We start from the raw sequence: 20487 nt of genomic DNA, 5'->3' as shown, positions 1-20487 counted from the left end.
ATGAAAGTACAGGTAGATAAAACGGCAGTGTTTGTGTCATTCTGTGGTGCTTGTGATTAAGATGGACTGATTCTGAAACTAATATAATAAATCCATTATACTGCAATTTTTTAAAAATGGACTGATTATTTCCTAATTGCAAGACTATCATCAATATTTCAGGTTAGGATGCTGTCTCTTATACAGAATCTGACTTAGGAACAAAATAATGACCTAATGAGTACATAATTCAGGCTTCCTTTAAACTTCTATCATTTAATAGGGACTTTTTTTGTTTGTTTTTGGCCATGCTGCATGGCATGCAGGATCTTAGTTCCTAGACCAGGGATCGAGCCGTGCCCCCTGCAGTGGAAGCGCAGAGTCTTAACCACTGGACCGCCAGGTGAGTCCCAATAGGGACTTATTTTAAACTTTTAACATCTCAACAATATATTCATCAAAGCTGGTGGGGGAAAGACAGAGGGTGAACAAGAGAAAAAGATCAGAGGAATAATAAAGATATACAAAAGGAATTCCAATTTCCAAGATATGGGGAGAAATTGTGCTTGAAAAAGTTGGTGACCTTTTCCTTTCTACAATAAATAGAAATATATTGAACAAGATAAAGAAATCAATTCAAAAGACCAAGGGTGACCTGTGTCATCCAAACCGTACTCCCAACAGGTCACCAGATACTTTTTAACTTGCATGTAAGTTGGGAGAGAGGAGTTGAGCCTACATTACTCTTTCACAAAAGGCTTAGCACTACACCTGGCATAGATATAGTTTGAAACATATGCCAATTCATTGTCCCATCTTCCCTGGCATTTCAGGACCAAAATTGATTGAATGTCTCATTCATTCAACAAATATTTATTGAATGCTTATTAAATGCTGGACATCATGAAGAAAAGAGGAAGGACAAAAAAATGCATACCTTCTTTGCCCCTTCTCTGTCCTTTCTCCTTTATCCCTACCCCTCCCCTTATTTCCTCCCTGTATCTACTTCTAAATGTCTCAGCTCCATATTACATCATCAACACACAAAAGTGTTCATTTTGAAACCAAATCTGCATGACACTGTCAAAAAACAAAATTCAATCAAGTAAACTTTAAGATCTAATTGGCTTTATTCAACAACTCATGAATTAGACAGCATCCCACCTAGCAACCAGACGCATGCTCCAAGGGGTTGTACAAACTGAAAAGTTTTTGTAGGAAGAAGGGTGGGGCATGGAGCTATTAGCAGAATAATAGAAAGGATTATTTTTAGGCTGGGACATCTTTGAGGGGCGGGGAAGGGGGCGAGGAACAGCAAGGTTTTTACAGCTGATTGCCTCTTCTTCCTCTGAGAGGCAGGGTGGGGGTGAGGGGATGATAGAAAGGGTCCACGTGACATATTACCTCTTCAGTACTGACCAGGAAATTCCAAACTGGTTGATTGGATTACATTTCTGGGGATTACATTTTGAAGTTGTGATTACGTTAGGTGTTAAATCTAGGTTTGGTATCATGGGCTTTAGCACAAGTAACACCATTTTGGGCCTGTGGCTTTTATCTTTAACAACACCTACAGCTTCCAAGTGGGGATTCTTTATCTCCTGAAGTTTTGGGGCACAAGGTTTATATCTCCCTAGGGTAAGTCTTCCCCCTACAACAGAAAGCACTGTGTCTCCCAAGGTCATGCAGTAACTGTAAAATGCACAACCACTCCCTCTTTGAGTAACCACTGTTTCCTTACTAATGATGCCCCAAACCGACTCTGCTATACCCCAGACCATTACTGGAGATACCCAATTGCTAAACCATCCTCACCTTATATCTGCATCTAGATCCTAATCAATCCCAGTTTATCAAATAGCAACCCATCCAGAATTGATCCCTGCTTCCCTAGACCCTCCTCAGAATCCTCCAGGGGGAATCTGAACCTTACAAAAGGTTCTTCTCTCTTGTCCAGCACATTCTATAATTCCTCTGAGAGATGTACTCCCTGGCTTGTGCCTGATAGTTTTAACTAAATACACCTTAACACTTCCAAGCAAATTTTGGGAATTGTTTTAAGGAGATAAAAGCAAAGTGTGAGACTTCCCTGGTGGCACAGTTGTTAAGAATCCACCTGCCAATGCAGGGGACACGTGTTCCAGCCCTGGTCTGGGAAGATCCCACATGCCATGGAGCAACAAAGCCTGTGCGCCACAACTACTGAGCCTGCACTCTAGAGCCTACGAGCCACAACTACTGAGCCCGCGTGCCACAACTACTGAGCCCACGTGCCTAGAACCCATGCTCCGCAACAAGAGAAGCCACTGCAATGAGAAGCCTGTGCACCGCAACTAAGAGTAGCCCCCACTCGCTGCAACTAGAGAAAGCCCACGCGCAGCAATGAAGACCCAAAACAGCCAAAAATAAATAAAATATATATTAAAAAAAGCAAAGTGAGTGATTCAGACTACTCACTTTCAGACTATTTTCTGACAACTTCTGTCCCTTCAACTATTGCCCTGTAAAATCAAAATTAATATTTACATTCCTATGCTAGGCACTGAACATTCTTAATAAGAAAAAATAGATTATATTATGATGAGATCTCTTATTGAAGCAAGGATGTCACTCTGACATTTGAAAGGAACACATACTGTTTTGAAAAATAAAACGTGACCGGAACAGAGAGGATAGGACCAAAAAAAAAAGGGGGGGGTTCTACTCCAACATTAATATTTTCCAGTATTTTATTTCATATTATACTTTAAAGGAAGGTTGAGATGTCATAAATATTACTGTTTTCCCAAAATGGAAATCGTTTTATAGTATTTTTTTCCTAATAGTAAAATACAATATCACATTGGGACGAGGTGTCACAATTACGGAATAATGCCTCATGTTCTCATAGCACCTGGTATACCTTTCATAGCGGCTTTCTAGAACTATACATTTTTGAATAATTCAGTGTCTTTCTCGCTCCGTATGATGTAAATTCGAGGAGAGGAAGACACTTTGTGTTTACCTTGTCCCCAGCGTGTTACACTACCTGGCTACTAATTAATGCTAATTTTAACTTTTTTTTTTTTAACTTCACGCACTTCCCCCTTCATTTCACAGCGCTCTAGTGAGGCTTAAGCTGTCGTCTGCTCTCTACTACGTTTTTCTTTGTTTTGTTTTACGTCGTATGACGCGGCGACTCTTAAAAAAGAGTTTCAAAGAACAGACCGAAAAAGAAGCTGCTCAAACCTAACCCATTCTATAGACCCACAGTAGAGAAACGGACACAGCTCAACATCTCGCGAGACCAGCTCCGCTTGGGATTCTGAGACTCGAAGAGTTCTTAGCGCGCATGTGTGGGTCGTCCGGAAGGTGCCGCAGGGGCTGCTGGGAGAGGGAGGAGGTCAGGAAGTAAACATAGATGGTCGGCTTCCTTCATGTCCGGCTGTCTTGGTGTCAGCAGCGGCGGGACCGGGTAGGGAAATATTGTGAGAACTTCAAGAGGGAGGTGGGTGAGGGTGAAGAACCCCGAGAAGTGGACCAAAGGCTCCTAATTGTTACAAATATCCTTACGAGACTGATGAACGCCACGTTGAGGAGGGAACGGGGACCTAGAAGGAAGCCGCCGTCCTAGGCCTCAGTCATAGTACCTGTGCCCAGTCAGACCAGGACTGTGTCTTCAGTGGTTTTTAAAGTAAGAATTATAAGATGCCATTGGGGCTTAACTGTCCAGTACAGTAGCTGTTAACTGTTGTGGTTCTTAAGCACTTGAAATGTTGGCTAGTCTGAATACGTGTAAAATCCGTATCAGATTTTAAAGACTTAGTTTTTCTAAGTCTAAACAGATTTTTTCCTATGTTGAAATGATAATATGTTGGGTATATTGGGTTAAATACTGCAAAAATAATTTTACCTGTTTCTTTTTACTTTTCTAGTATGGCTGTGGAATATTTTAAATGACATATAGGCCTGGCGTTATATTTCTCTTGGACAGCGCTGCATTAGAGGGTTTTAAGCTTGGGTAGTGGACATGATATGGTCAAATCTGTGTTTTGAAAAAATAACACTGCAGTGTGGAAAACTGATTGGAGGGAATTGGGAGAGACTGGTAGGGAAAAGTATTAACACTAAGGTTATTGACAGTAGAAGTAAATGAATTTGAGTGATATTCAGAAGGTGAAAATAACGTTACTTAGTGATGAAATAGGTGTGGGAATTAGCTGGAACACTTATGAAAAGGGATGGATGGTGGTGTCTTTCATCAAGAGAGGGAACAGTGGAAAAAGATTTCATAGAGAAGATTATGAATTTTTTTTTAGTTGAAGATTATGAATTTGAATTAAGATTTGTTGAGTTCAGGTTTCTCAGAGACATTTAAGTGGAGGTACTTTGAAGTAAGCAATTGGAATATATTTATTGGAAGCTCAGACAAAAGGTCTGGAGTAGAGAAATAAATTGGAGAGCCAGCAGTTGTATACTGTGGCTATCGAAACCTTGGAAATAGATGAGCTTGTCCTCTGGTGGAGTTTAGAGTGATGAAGAAGGCCCCAGGATTGACCCTTGTGGAATCCAAAATAAAATAACTGGGCAGAAATGGATGAACTTACAAAGGATTCAGGAGAAGCAGCGAGAGGGATACAAGAAAAACCAGGAGAGTATACTGTCACATAAAGTCAAAGGATAAGAATATATCAAAAGGGGAAGGAACAGAACTGAAAAATGTCCAGAGGACTAGGCACATTGATAACTTAGTGGTATCTTTGGAGTGGGGGGAGGGGTGTGGGAGCTAAATCAGAGTGATTGAGAAGGGAAGCAGAAGATGAGGAAATAGAGACGATGAATATAGGTAAATCTTAAAGCATCCAGTCTTTAAGAGGAACAGAGATAGGACCCTACGTACTCATTAAGGGTTAGTGTGGTAGAAAAGTTTGAGACACTTACGTAGAGAGGAATTCAGGAATATATATGAGAGAAAGAGTCTCATGAAATTTTAAATACATGTGTATGTCTCTCTCCACTTATAACTTAGAGTTGAGAGAAAAACTGCAACAGTATATAAAGACTTTTGTGGAGGGGAAAGAGATCTTTCCCTTACAGATACTATGAAGAATAAGTCATAAGTTGAAAAATAATTGATATTACAATTACAAAGGTAGTCTGTACAGAATCTAAGAATAGAGATGTTGTAGTGGGAAGGGAGAGACAGAATATGCTTGTAATCTCTATAATAAAAAAAAATTAAAAATAAAATAATTTATATTAGAGTGAAAAAATTTCCAACAAAGAAACTAAAAATAGTGACATAACTAAAGGGGGAGGAGAGATTTAGGAAGATAGGGACCTATGTTAGTGATTAATCTTGTATCAGAGCAAGAAGTTAACTAATAATGTCTAGAATATGAAACATTCTGTATAACACACAGTATGTGTCATTAGAGTGTACTTTTTTTTTTTTTTTCTTTGCGGTACGCGGGCCTTTCACTGTTGTGGCCTCTCCCCTTACGGAGCACACGCTCCGGACACGCAGGCTCAGCGGCCATGGCTCAAGGGCCCAGCCACTCCACGGCATGTGGGATCTTCCCAGACCGGGGCACAAACCCATATCCCCTGCGTCAGCAGGCGGACTCTCAACCACTGCGCCACCAGGGAAGCCCTACAGTGTACTTCTGATAGTTTCACTGGTGAATTCACCAAGGGCTAGTTTATACTAATAGATATTTCTTCCTTTTCATAGAGAAGGCCAGATAACCATGTCAGCTGCAGCCATGGATGCAGGTAATGCGGCCACCCTTTCGGGGTCCAAAGAAATGAGTTTGGAGGAACCAAAGAAGATGACCAGAGAGGACTGGAGAAAGAAGAAGGAGCTAGAAGAACAGCGAAAATTGGGTAATGCCCCTGCAGAAGTTGATGAAGAAGGAAAGTAAGTACTTTAATTTTTTTGCAAAATCTGTTCAGAATTCAAATAAATGTCTACTTGGTTTACCAATTTCTCATCCTTTGCCTTGACAGGAAGCCATCTTTATCATTTACATCATTTTTGTTTTTATTTATTTTATTAAACTCATATGTATAAGGTTTAGTAATCATATAATAATGGACTTGTAATGAATAGCTGTAGTCCTTTTTGGTTTTCCCACTCCCTGTCCTACTCTACACAAGTGACTATAGTTGACCCTTGAACAACACAGGTTTGAAATGTGTGGGTCCACTTATACTCAGATTTTTTTCAATAACTACGTGCAGTACTACACAATCTGCCATGGGTTGAATCCTCGGATTCCAAACCATGGATACAGAGGCCCGACTGTGCAGCTTGAGCATCTGCAGGTTTTGGTATCTGAGGCAGGTCCTGAACCAGTCCCTCTCAGATACTGAGGGATGACTGTACTTGTCAGTCTATTTTGAGTTTTTCTGGTTGATACCTCCACATCTCTAAATAACATACCTATACCATTATTATAATCAACTGTAGACATTATTAGTTCTTGCTCTGATACAAGATTAATCTCACTTACATAGGTCCCTATATTCCTTCATCTCTCCTCCCGCTTTAGTTATATCACTATTTTTAGTTTCTTTGTTGGAAATTTTTTCACTCTAATATAAATTATTTTCTTTATTTTTAATTGTTTTTTTATTATAGAGATAACAAGCATATTCTGCCTTTCTCCTCCCAGTACAGTATCTCTATTCTTAGATTCTGCATAGGCTACCTTTGTAATTGTAATATCAATTATTTTTCAACTTCATTCTGTTAAAAAAATTTTATTTTATTACAGAGACATCAATCCTCATATTCCTCAGTATATTTCTTCAGTGCCATGGTATATCGATCCATCAAAAAGGCCTACTTTAAAGCACCAGAGACCACAGCCAGAGAAACAAAAGCAGTATAGCTCATCTGGAGACTGGTACAAGAGGGGTGTAAAAGAGGTATGTATGCAACTTGTATATATGCATGTGAAAATGGAGATTTTATTTTAAGAACTTAATATAAGAACCTCTAAAGCAATACTATATAAAGCAGAAACAGATTATATGACCTTTTATGTGGTATTAAAATTCACAGTACATACTACTTTAGCGTCTATATTTTATAAATTTGATATTGCTGAAATCTTTAAACTTTCTCATTTATAAAAGTGCAGGGTAAGCTGGGACAAAGTGAGAGAGTGGCATGGACATATATACACTACCAAACGTAAAATAGATAGCTAGTGGGAAGCAGCCGCATAGCACAGGGAGATCAGCTCGGTGCTTTGTGACCACCTGGAGGGGTGGGATAGGGAGGGTGGGAGGGAGGGAGATGCAAGAGGGAAGAGATATGGGAACATATGTATATGTATACTGATTCACTTTGTTATAAAGCAGAAACTAACACACCATTGTAAAGCAATTATGCTCCAATAAAGATGTAAAAAAAAAAAAAAGTGGAGATTCTAACTGGTTTTCCTCTTAATGAATAAATCATTTCACTAGACAATATAGGAACGAGAGCCAAAGTTATTTTTAACTTATTCAGATAAATAAAAATTTTCCTTGTTTTTCTTTACATCCATTTATAGAATTCCATAACTACTAAGTACCGCAAAGGAGCATGTGAAAACTGTGGAGCCATGACACACAAAAAGAAAGACTGCTTTGAGGTGAGTTCACCTTTGAGAATTTTGGAAACTGTTGTCAGAGAGTCTCTTTATTCCTGTCAGAGAGCTTCATTCTGTTTTTTTAATTACATATATTTAGGTACAAGTTAAATAAAAATTAATTTGAATGAAATTAGTTTAGCATCATCAGAAGTTTTGCTGGAAGACTAAATGATAATTGAATAAACCATAAAGTCCCATGGTATGTTCACACCCACTCTGTAAAGATTATATGAAGTTTTCCTCTGGGCTATAGATACTTAGGAAAAGATTTAATCTTATTGTGTTTTCCAGAGACCTAGGCGAGTTGGAGCAAAATTTACAGGTACTAATATAGCTCCAGATGAACACGTCCAGCCTCAGCTGATGTTTGACTATGATGGGAAGAGGGATCGGTGGAACGGCTACAATCCAGAAGAACACATGAAAATTGTAGAAGAGTATGCGAAAGTTGATCTGGTGAGCACAGTTCACTGCTTTCCTGCTATCCTTAAAGAATGTACATTTTGCTGTATCTCTAATTTAGCAACTCTATTTTTTGAGTCTTCAAGCAGTATAAAAATGATGGCATTTTTATTATTGTAGTAGTAGTAAGCCTAATTGAATAGTGAAATAAACAGTGTGCTAGCCCTATTTGGCAGCAATTTCTTTTTATTTCATTCTTATATTGTCCTTTACTCCATGACTTAGGTTGCAAAAAATACTGGAAGCATTAGAACAGATTAGTGTCCAAAGCTTTTTCCTTTCTTTTATAAACTCTTGGCCCCCAGACTATATCTTGCCTATGGGCCTGTTTTATACTTGTCTCACATAGCATTTCAGGGTGGGGGAAGGGGAAGAGGATAAGTCATTTCAGAAAATTGAATTTTATTTTAATTTAACCTAAATTTTTTCTGTTATGATTTCACCTACTCACTCCCATTTTTCAAACACCACAGGCACATTGCTTTTTTTGTTTTTGTTTTTAAGTAGAGTTAACATTTAAAATCATGGGATTTCACATAAAAATCTGAATTTTATATTTCTTGAACAGTGAAATATGCAGTAATCCTGGGCCAGCCTGGAGGGGTCAGTCATCTCGAGTCAGGTGGCACCTCGTCAGCAGGGATTGTTCTCTGCAGTTTACCCCTGGTGGTGTCTAACTTGGTTTACATTAATGCCTGGTTCAAACAGGAGTTTGTAACTCCTGTTTAAATATGGCTGATTGAATCCAACTCATTTTCATTTTTTGTTTTTTGGGGGGGTTTTTTTAAGTTAATTTTTTTATACAGCAGGTTCTTATTAGTTATCTATTTTATACATATTAGTGTATATATGTCAATCCCAATCTCCCAATTCATCCTGATTTTTTTGTTTTTTAATTTAGTTTTTTTTATTGAATGAAAGAGTCATTAAATTCTACAGTGCCTTACAATTTTCAGAAGTTTCACACACATGATTTCATATAATCCTATAATAACCCCCCCTTTTTAAAATTTCCTACCCTTCTATTACCCCTCCCCCCTTTCCTCTATTCATTGCTAACCACTAGTTAGTTCTCTATGAGTGTGCTTCTTTCTTGTTTTATTCAGCAGTTGTATTTTTTTAGATTCCACATACAAGTAATATACAGTATTTGTCTTTCTCTTTCTGACCTATTTCACTTAACATAATGCCCTCCAAGTCCATCCATGTTGCTGCAAATGACAAAATTTCATTCTTTTTTTTATGCCTAAATATTCCATTGTATATATATTCCACACATCTTCTTTATCCATTCGTGTTTTTTTTTATTAATTTTTATTGGAGTATAGTTGCTTTACAATGCTGTATTCGTTTCTGAGGTACAGCAGAGTGAATCAGTTATACATATACACGTATCTACTCCTTTTTAGATTTCCTTCCCATTTAAGTCACCACAGAGCATTCAGTAGAGTTGGGGGGTTTTTTGTTCGTTTAGTTTTTGGCCACACTGCATGGCTTTTGGGATCTTAGTTCCCAGACCAGGGATCGAACCCAGCCCCTTGGCAGTGAGAGCACAAAATCCTAACCACTGGACCACTAGGGAATTCGTTGTAACTCCTGCTCTTTAGGAGCCAGAGGTCTAGAGCTACAAAACATGACCTTGTCCAGTGACCTTTACTGAAAACAATAAACGTACGCATTTTACACATATAAAAATTAAATGTTCATTTGACTAAGTAAATTTCAAATGTTTCTTTTTTCTTAGGCAAAACGAACGCTGAAAGCCCAAAAACTCCAAGAAGAATTAGCCTCAGGAAAATTAGTGGAACAGGCTGTAAGTAATAAAAATGATCATTAAAAAAAAATTCAAACTCCTAGTAAACAAAAAATGAAGATTGAAAGAAAAAATTCATTTTATATCTCTCAAGTTAGAAAAGATTTTAGGGAGAGAGAAGTGCTATTGAGGAGAAAGAGTAAAACTGACTTATAGAGTTCATGCGACTATAAATTGATGCAATCATTTTGGAGAGAATATTGCCATAAAACATTTATATACCTTTTCTGGAATTAAATTAGTAAATCCATCCATCCTAAATTTTTTCTAGTGTTCAGAAAAGTCATTATGCACAAAGATGTTCACTGCAGCACTTTTTAACAACAGCAAGAAATTGAAATAGTTTAATAGGGAATTAGTGAAGTGAGCTATCCTTCCTCTGCATGATAGAATGTAAAATGACTTTTGTCAAAACTTTGTAACAACACTGGCTAACACTTATATTTTAATGACACATGTAAAATATTACAATATTACCACACAGGGAAGACGACCAGAACACCACTTCTCATTTAATATAGAATTAGTGAATTTTTCTTTTTATTTATTTATTTTAGTATTTCCCACATTCTCCGTAATGAACATGTAATAATTTTATAGCTAGGCAAAAAATTTTCAAACTAACAAAAAAGATGTATTGCAGACAGGTTTTTTCCTTTTTTTTCTTCCAGTCAGTCAACTTAATAGTTAGAGTATATTATACTTATTAGAGTTGTGAAAATTTCTTTTAACAAATTAATGGCATAAGTAAATAATAAACATTTTCTAGTTGTCGAGTTTAAACTTCTAAAAGGGACCCTTAGCAAGTATAAGTACAAAGAAAACACAACTAGGTAAGTTAATCACCAAGTCTGAGCAGTCACAGAAGCTACCTATCAGGCAGGTTCAAAGCACAAGTTAGCAGACAGATAATGTTAAAACCCAGCTCTGCCCCTGGCTAGCTAGGTGGTCCTAGAAAAATTAATTTGCCTCTCTGAGCCTCAGTTGATCATCTCTAAAGCAGAGATAACAACACCTACCCCCACCAGGAGGTTTAGCATACATATCACAGAGTAAACACTTGGTAATTTGTAGCTATTGTTAATCATTACCAACTCTGGAAAAAAGAGGGCCTTTTTCTGTTTTTCTAACATATTCTTTGTTGTTGTTTATTGTAAACATATTATAATTTATTTTCCCAGTAAGCATACTTACTGGGAAAGTAAGTATGAATTTTGCCCATTTGGATATGAAGATTAACTGCATATAGTAGAGCTATGTGTACTATAGAGATTTAGCTGTCTGTGTAGCAATATAAATGTCCTTTTTTGAACTAGCACCTTGTAAGAACTCCAAAAAATATATATTTTTTTAAATTCCCAATTTTGAAGGCAACAAATATTCAGAAAAAGTACACAGAAAATTATAAAGAAGAAAAATATCCCCTATGTTAACTGTTAACATTTTCAAGTAGGCCTTTCAGTGTCCCAGTACACCCCCCACATACATCCATGGATGTGTGTGATTATCATACAACATGTTTTTTAAATGGATTCATCTTTACATACTCATTTATCACCTACTCTTTCAATTTAACAATATACAGTGCAGTGAGGACTTGTTCTCCGTATCATTAAATGTAGACCTGTAACATTTATTTGTATATAAATTCACATGGTTCAGTAATCAAAATAATTTAAGAAGACAGATGTGCCTCCATCCACCCTATCTCTAAACCTCACCCCCCATAACCATTTTTTTTTTTTTTTTTTGTGGTATGCGGGCCTCTCACTGTCGTGGCCTCTCCCGTTGCGGAGCACAGGCTCCGGACGCGCAGGCTCAGCAGCCATGGCCCACGGGCCCAGCCGCTCCGCAGCATGTGGGATCCTCCTGGACCGGGGCACGAACCCGTGTCCCCTGCATCGGCAGGCAGACTCTCAACCACTGCGCCACCAGGGAAGCCCCCCCCATAACCATTTTTATTTTTCTTACAGATCCTTTCAGGTTTGTTGTGTAAATACAAACAAATACAAATATGTAATCTTATTCCCATCCTTCCCTCTTTTTTTTTCCCCCCCAAAAAAATGGTAGCAAAGTATATGTGTTTTTCCACACCTTGGACAGAATGACTTTAATGGTTGTTCAGTGTTTATTGAGTGCAATATTTTATATAACCAATCATCTCTTGTTGATCTGTTTTTTTCCTAATTATTTGTACAATACCCAACACTAGATTCTTATAAGGCTTTATATAATAGACATTTTTTCTTTATGATAAATTCCTAAAAGTGTAATTGTTGATGCACTGAATATGTATATGTAAAATTTGATGACTTTAAAAAAAAAAATTTTGATGACTTATCACTTAGCTAGCATTCAGAAAGCCTGTACAAATTTTTGCTTCCACCAATATACCATATATATATACATATTTATTTTTATACACACGTTTCCACATCCCCCCACTAATGGTATAAGGTATTGTTTTAAACGTGTGAAGCCTTTTTAAAAGGACATGATGAAGTACTGAGCACTTTGCTCTCGGCATTTTGTGGAGATAGAGAATATCGTGACCAACTGCTAATGAAGAAAGAGTGTCTTTGAGGCAAGGATTTTGCACGCTTCTTAAATCACAGCGTGTTGTCACCTGAGTAGATTTCTTCATTGCCTAAATTTTACAAAGGCTGTTTTGGCTCTAAAGATACTTATTACATGATCCTGGTAACTTTTCTTTTTGGCCTTAATAGAAAAACAGTGAAGTTTAATGAAAATGTTATGTCTGAAGATTGAATACATATGAAATGAATATTTTTTAGGTATACTGATCAACTTAATCTTTCTATTACATTTGTGTGATTATAGTCCTATCATCAATGAAAATTTTGGATTTGTAGACAGCCTAATAAAATTATTCACAATGACATACTTGTATTCAAAACTTATGTGCTCGCTACAAGTGAGAAATGTAAGAATTTGTTCAGTTAAATTTGTTATATTATTTTAACTATGTTTTTAAAGTGTTAAATAATCAGTTGATTCAGTGGAATACAATTACAGATTCGTTTCCTTCTTTCGTGACACAGAATTCTCCAAAACACCAGTGGGGAGAAGAGGAACCAAATTCTCAGACGGTAGTAAATATATGCCCTATCTGGATATACATGAAATTTTTAAAGTTCTGATGGCTAATATTAATAGTAATATATAATTCATAATAATAATAGGTTTAAAGAACACAGTGAGTAAGGGTTTGGTTAAAGGGAAAACAAGAACTAGATGCTGCTCTTTTTTTCTTAAAAATTTTTTTCCCTCTCTCTTCCTCTTTCAGGAAAAAGATCATAACAGTGAAGATGAGGATGAAGATAAATATGCAGATGACATTGACATGCCTGGACAGAATTTTGACTCTAAGAGACGAATTACTGTCCGGAATCTCAGGATTCGAGAAGATATTGCAAAAGTAAGCCTTGCCAACTCAACATACATATTCAAAAAATATTTGTCTTCCCAGCCTAAATTTTGTCTACTAATATGGTACCTCGGTAGTATATGGGTAATATAGTCAGTCATTCCAAGGTTAGGTGTCATTCCGGTTTTCTTTCTCTTCACCTGTACCCCAGACATGCACACACACATTTAATTGGCTCCTCCTACTAGTCTGCTGAAATCTTCTTTGATGAAAGTAAACATTAACACAGTCTTAAAATATTTTTTTCCTTCTAGTATTTGCGGAATTTAGATCCAAATTCTGCTTACTATGATCCCAAAACCAGAGCGATGAGAGAGAATCCCTATGCCAATGCAGGAAAGAATCCAGATGAGTAAGTACCAAGTGCAATGTAAAGATTTCAAGAGGGCGGCTGGGCCCGTGAGCCATGGCCACTGAGCCTGTGCGCCTGGAGCCTGTGCTCCACGATCGGAGAGGCCACAACAGTGAGAGGCCCACGTACCGCAAAAAAAAAAAAAAAAAAAAAAATTTCAAGGTAGGGGAGGGGAGCTTTTATTCATAAACCACAATCTGAATTAAAATGAGCATCACCTATGGTCAGGTCAGAAAAGAATTTCTTTAAAGAAATCAATCTCTGAAACAGTTTTGTTTTTTTTTAATTTGTGTTTACAGAGTGAGCTACGCGGGGGATAACTTTGTTAGATACACAGGTGATACCATTTCAATGGCTCAGACACAATGTAAGTGTTTTCTCTATGTCAAGGTATTTTATATCAGCTCATAAGAAATTTAGGGGCATTTTTTAAAGCTTGTTTCCAAGAAGCATGAAAACAATGTAGGTGACAGCTCATTACGATGTTTTTAATTACCCTAGTGTTTGCTTGGGAAGCCTATGACAAGGGGTCTGAAGTGCATCTGCAAGCTGATCCTACAAAACTAGAGCTGTTGTATAAGTCCTTCAAAGTCAAGAAAGAAGACTTCAAAGAACAGCAGAAAGAAAGCATCCTGGAAAAGGTAATTTTTGACCAAACTGCTAAAGGAAAACATTTCTTAAATAGAAATTATCAGTTAATAAACATTTGATTTACATTTGGAATACAATATACAGTCCATTTTAATCCATCAGGATTAGTCCTGTCCTTCCACTGATGCAATCAATTGGTATACAGTATCAGTGAAACTATATCAGTGAGCTTTTGCAGCAAAACAAATCACCTCAAAATGTAATAGTTTAAAAAAAAATAGTTTAAATAAACGTTTCTTATTTCTCACCATTTTGTATGCCAGCTGGGTCTCCTGGTCTGAGTCTGCCTATCTGAAGTTGGATGATCTAGAATGGCCTCACTTTGGTTTCTAGCAGTTAGCAGCCCTCATCTGTCCTGAGAAGGCCCACCTGGAACAGCTCATCTCTGCCCCACATGGGTTCTTATCCTCTGATAGGCTAGCCCAGCTTCTTTACATGGCATTCTCAGGATACCAGAAACTAGCAACAAAGTGTGCCCCAGTGCACAAGTGTTTTTCAGGTCTTTGCTTACATCATATTTGCCAGTGTTCCATAGGCCAGAACAAGTAGCCTGGCCAGGCCCAGATTCAAGGGAAGGAGCAGCAAAGTCATGTGGCAAATGGGCATGCACAGAGGATAAGGGGAATTTTATGAGCATTTTGTAATTTACCACACTCAACAGATGAGTAGCAATTGAGACATCTTTTATTTGTGAAAATTTGGTGACATTTTTTTCACTGTGTTTTGTATAACAAAGCCCATGAAGAATAGTCCTCTAATCTTCCTGATTGGAAATAAACCCTTCAGTAGAGATTTGAATGCAAATCTTTGTAAAATATATTTAATAATGTTCAATGTCCTTTTAGTACGGTGGCCAAGAACACTTGGATGCCCCTCCAGCTGAACTGCTTTTAGCTCAGACCGAAGACTACGTGGAGTACTCAAGACATGGGACAGTCATCAAAGGACAGGAGCGGGCTGTTGCCTCCTCCAAGTATGAGGAGGATGTGAAGATCCACAATCATACTGTATGTGTTCAACCAGAATTATTTTTGTATCCTTGTTAGCATTTTGCTCTGGATTGTATTTTTCATTAGTAAGTCGTTGTGTTTCATTTTGTTTTTTTGCATTTTAACTTTGTCTTATTTTTTAATACAATTTTTAAAGGTTATACAGCATTTACAGTTATTACAAAATATTGGCTGTATTCCCCACATACTACAATACATCCTTGTAGCCTGTCTTACACCCAATAGTTTATACCTTCCACTCCCCGACCCCTATATACTGCTTCTCCCCTCCTCCCCACTGGTAACCACTAGTTTGTTCTCTATATCTGTGAGTCTGCTGCTTTTTTTGTTATATTCACTAGTCGTATTTTTTAGATTCCACATGTCAGTGATATCATACAGTATTTGTCTTTCTCTGTCTGACTTATTGCACTTAGCATAATGCCCTTCGAGTCCGTCCATGTTGCTGCAGATGGTAAAATTTTGTTCTTTTTTATGTTTGAGTAGTTTGCCATTGTATATATGTACACCACATCTTTATTCATTCATCTGTTGATGGGCATTTAGGTTGCTTCCATATCTTGGCAATTGTAAATAATGCTACTGTGAACATTGGGGTGCATGTATCTTTTCGAATTAGTTTTTTGTTTTTATCAGATATATACCCAGGAGTGGAATTGCTGGGTCATATGGTAGTTTTATTTTTAGTTTTTTTGAGAAAGCTCCATACTGTTTGCCACAGTGGCTGCACCAATTGCTGTTTTATGAAATTTTCCCAAAATGTGACAGAATACTATTATTTTTACTCATATACCCACCATCTAGATTCAAATTCTTTTTTACAGATCGCCATATACGCTTTGTCTAGAAGAGTGTGTGTGTGTGTGTGTGTGTGTGTGTGTGAGTGAGTGTGTGTAAGTAACTATATTTTTTTGACTGAAACATTTGGAAATTACAGATATCATGACATTTCACCCATAACACTGTATCATGTACCCTAAAATTAAGGATGTTCTCCTATATAACTACATTACCATTATCACACTTCAGAAAATTGACATTAATGCCTTAATATCACCTAATCTCTAGTCCTTTATCACATTTTCCAAAATATACCCCAAAATGCCTTTAAATAACTGTTTGGGTTTTTTTGGTTGGAGTGGGGATAACTGTTTTGTGCGTGAGTGTGAGACACAGATTCCAGTCACAGCTTACGTTTATTTTGTTATTTGGTTGTTATCTCTCTTTTTTCTAGCATGTATCTCCCCTTTGTCATGACAGTGACTCTAACAGATCATGCCAGTTATCTTGTAAACTGTCTCATATCCTGTATTCGACTGGTTCCTAGTGATATATAACTTATTCCTGTATTCCCTGTATTTCCTATAAACAGGAATTCGGATCTAAAGGCTTGATTAAAGTTAACAGGAACACTTCATAGGTGATACAGTGTATGTCATATTGCATCGCATGATAAAGCATATAATTTGCTGTACTTTAAGTACCCAAACTACACTTGTCTCTCTAAGTAAGAGTCAAAAACCTAGCTACCTAATAAGAGCTAGGCCAGTAATCATAGATGAGTGAAATGAGCCAGGCAAATTTTATAAACTAGAGAACACAAGCCCTGTCTAATAGGGGCATCCACTGGTCAGCAACAGCCAATTATTGACAAGTGGGAATGTGAGCCCAGAATTTCCCAGTCCTCAATTTTTCAAGAGAAGTCAGATAGCCTAAATTTTTTAATTTTGGGGGGGCATAGAATGTAAGACCGTTGTAACCACACCTTCTCCCTGTTAGCTAGCCCTAGCATCCCCATAATTTTCCTCCTTTTATCACCAGTATATGAGAATAACCAACAAGGACCTACTGTATAGCACAGGGGACTATACTCAATATTCTGTAATAACCTATAAGAGGAAAGAATCTGAAAATGAATATATTTATAACTGAATCACTGTGCTGTACACCTAAAACTAACACGACATGGTAAATCAACTATACTTCAATTTTTAAAAACAAATTAATTAATGATAGAATTTTTTTTAAAAAAGAAAGAAAAACAGTATATGAGAGACCCTGGTTTCAGGTTCATTTTTAAATAACCTCTCTGTGTCTCTCTGCAGCATATCTGGGGCTCTTACTGGAAAGAAGGCCGTTGGGGATACAAATGCTGTCACTCTTTTTTCAAGTATTCCTATTGTACTGGCGAAGCTGGGAAGGAGACTGCTGTAAGTAACTGCCCTCTGGTGCTTAAAAGTGAACAACAGCCAAAGCTCTTAAGTCAAAATTTATATGAAACATATATTTTTATGTTTCAAATTTTAACTTTTTCTTAGATGACTGGTAACTATGACTCTCAAGTTAGATTACATATATTTTTCCACAGAATTCAGAGGAGTGTATTATAAATGATACAACTGGAGAAGAATCTGTGAAAAAACCTCAGACCCTCATGGAGGTAAGTCCATGATCAGTTGTCCTGAATTTTTAAGTCTTGGAGGGAGGACTTTAAAACTTGTGCTAGAACTTGTTTTTGCATTAACAACACTATATTTGCATCCTCGCAATCAGATGCATCAGGAAAAACTAAAAGAGGAGAAAAAGAAGAAAAAGAAGAAGAGGAAGCATCGAAAGAGCAGTTCAGAGAGTGATGACGAAGAAAAGAAACATGAAAAATTGAAAAAGGTACTTTGTGAAGGCTAAGTAAACAGTAAAAGTGACCACAGCATTCTTTATTTGTAGCGACCTTAGGAAATTATCTAGTCCTATTTACAAGCTCATTTTAAAAATGAGCAAATGAGCCCCTAGTCTGGGTGATTTGCTCAGGTCACCTATCAGGTGTAGAATACAAATAGAGATTTTGTGTGTCTCGGTATTGCCTGCTTCTTGAACTATTTGTTGAATATCACTGATGCACAGAAGAAAAATGCTTGGTATAGTTGTTATTTTAGAGTTATGACATGTTCGCCAGAGAGACTTGCCATCTGGCTCTATAATTTGTAAGTTTCAGCAAGTCTTGGGAAAAGTCAGAATTGCAGTCTCCACCAAAAAGCATCAGTTGCCGGCTTCTGTCAGTAAAATAAACCTCATTCAATTTTCGTTGTTAAATAAAATTTCTTTGAAATTTCATTGAAAATGTCATAGAATGTTTTGTGCTCTATGAAAATGTACGAGCCAAATAGTGATTAGTTGCAGCTTGACAGCGAAAGGGCTGACTCCCAAGCTCTTCCAGGCAATCTAGGTTTTTTGTTGTTTTTGTTTTTTTTTGCGGTACGTGGGCCTCTCACTGTTGTGGCCTCTCCCGTTGCGGGGCACAGGCTCCGGACGCGCAGGCTCAGCGGCCATGGCGCACGGGCCCAGCCACTCCGCGGCATGTGGGATCTTCCCGGACCAGGGCACGAACCCGTGTCCCCTGCATCGGCAGGCGGACTCTCAACCACTGCGCCACCAGGGAAGCCCGCAATCTAGGTTTTTGATGTAGTAGTTCATACTCAGTGGGGTCTTCTGGTACTCTACCACTTTTGCACAAAAGAGATCTGATGTAGAGCCACGGTACTCATCTCTTTCTTCTCACTATAGGCACTGAATGCAGAGGAGGCCCGTCTTCTTCATGTCAAGGAGATCATGCAGATTGATGAGAGGAAGCGGCCTTACAGTAGCATATATGAAACTCGGGAACCCACTGAAGAGGAAATGGAGGCCTACAGAATGAAGCGTCAGAGGCCAGATGACCCCATGGCCTCCTTCCTCGGACAGTAGTAACTGGTCGCAGATGGTCACCGAAGATAGACTCTGCTGATACATTCTTTTAGATTCTTGCTGATGATTATCAATGGAAAAATCTGTATCTACTCTTCTTGCTGCCTGACTTTAAAGCATCCAGAAGACTTAGAGTAAATTCATTCCTTTCCATACTGAAGAAACAGAGAAGAAAAAAAAAGCGGTATATTAAGTGCAGATTAAGATTTTATTTCCAATTTTATATTAATGATGTGGAAAAAGGTCTTGGCTCTCCACCTATCACAAATATCTCAACATTTATTTATTAAGTTTCAAACTTCATTTCCTCAATTTTTACGGCCCTTTATCTAGTGTTAGCACTCATTTTGAAGGCAGTTAGTTACTCTTTCTCAAAACAAGGGCTTCAGTTTTTTTTAAATTAGTAGTAACTATAACACTAGTTATTTGATAATCATTTCTTTTTGCCTTCTCGGATTTTTCTGATCTGAAGCTAATATCCTGTCTTGAGCTCTGGGTTACTGAAAGGACTGTAGAACGTGTGAAAACTTTATCCCTGATGTCAGTCTGTGTAGTAATAATCCTGTTTTCCACTTGGTTATAAAATTTTGATTTTCAGAACATTTCCTTGTATCTTATACTCAGAACTAAATGCGTTAGCCTTTGCATGGAAAAAAAACTATTTTGTCATCCTTGAGTCAGTGTTAGTACTAGGTCTTTTACCATTCTAGACATGAGTGTTTAGACACAGAAATCCTTTTCTTTAGCATAGAGGATGTGGTCTGTGATACTAATTGCTGTTTTAATTGTGATTGCCTTTATATAACAATCATGAATATTAGATTTTTAAAAGATTATAGAATAACTCTTGTACCTAATCTTCATAGCCAGCAGGTGTCTTTTTGTAAAATTTGCAAAAAGCAAAACCTGAAGTTGAAGGTTTCTTCAAAGAATTACAAGTATAGCTTGTAGGGCTATTAGTAACTGAGATTGCTGCAATTTTTAGCCTTCTTCTAAGAACACTGTGAAGATAGTACTGACAGTGAGAGTGGGATCAGTGAAAACAGCCTGTTTAAAACCCCTGACACAAGGACACTGACTTTTAACAGCTCACTGGCTTTTCTAAACTACCAAAACCCACTAGAATATTGCATTAAGTTAGCATCTCAGAAATAGTGCTGGTGGGAGAGTAACTGAATCGGATTATCAAGTTCTGTGGATATACATGGTATCTAGATTCAGACCAGTATGAAATTAAGACAGCAATGCAAATACATCGAATTCTTACCTACTTTAAGAGTGTCAAAAATTTACATTTTCATATTCCTACCTTAACATAGACTTGTTCAACATAGTCTGATATTACTGTCTATTTTGTACTTTATTTATCTTTTGTTGATAAAGATGTATAACTGAGAATACTTAAC

General features: G+C 37.4%; 1 protein-coding gene across 2 annotated transcripts; it reads left to right on the top strand.

The window, feature by feature from the left end:
- Nucleotides 1-3331: 3331 nt before the first annotated feature.
- On the top strand, nt 3332-20486 carry SLU7 (spliceosome associated SLU7). 2 transcript variants are annotated; one of them, XM_022595177.2, is made up of 16 exons: nt 3332-3433; nt 5693-5878; nt 6738-6891; nt 7524-7604; nt 7896-8060; nt 9811-9879; nt 12942-12989; nt 13187-13318; nt 13582-13679; nt 13979-14046; nt 14181-14320; nt 15176-15337; nt 17446-17550; nt 17709-17780; nt 17894-18007; nt 18902-20486. In XM_022595177.2, exons 1-16 carry the CDS (start codon nt 3396-3398, stop codon nt 19079-19081), a joined length of 1812 nt encoding a protein of 603 aa, XP_022450885.1. In that variant the 5' UTR covers nt 3332-3395; the 3' UTR covers nt 19082-20486. The 2 variants fall into 2 exon arrangements, with proteins under 2 accessions (XP_022450885.1, XP_022450886.1); XM_022595178.3 differs by having other exon boundaries at nt 3345-3652.
- The last annotated feature ends 1 nt before the right edge of the window (nt 20487 follows it).

Source organism: Delphinapterus leucas, chromosome 3, assembly GCF_059928025.1.
Source record: "Delphinapterus leucas isolate spDelLeu-1000000601 "Yukka" chromosome 3, BTC_Dleu_Yukka2, whole genome shotgun sequence".
Classification (NCBI taxonomy): domain Eukaryota; kingdom Metazoa; phylum Chordata; class Mammalia; order Artiodactyla; family Monodontidae; genus Delphinapterus; species Delphinapterus leucas.
The sequence above is the reverse complement of the archived record's forward strand: the minus strand, read 5'-3'. Positions and strand labels throughout refer to the sequence as shown.

Coding starts and splice junctions, on each gene's coding strand:
- SLU7 (XM_022595177.2), top strand. CDS start 3,396: ATGTCCGGCTGTCTTGGTGTCAGCAGCGGCGGGACCGG. Junction 15,338..17,445: donor TGAAGATCCACAATCATACT/GTATGTGTTCAA, acceptor GTCTCTCTGCAG/CATATCTGGGGCTCTTACTG. Junction 17,551..17,708: donor AAGCTGGGAAGGAGACTGCT/GTAAGTAACTGC, acceptor ATTTTTCCACAG/AATTCAGAGGAGTGTATTAT.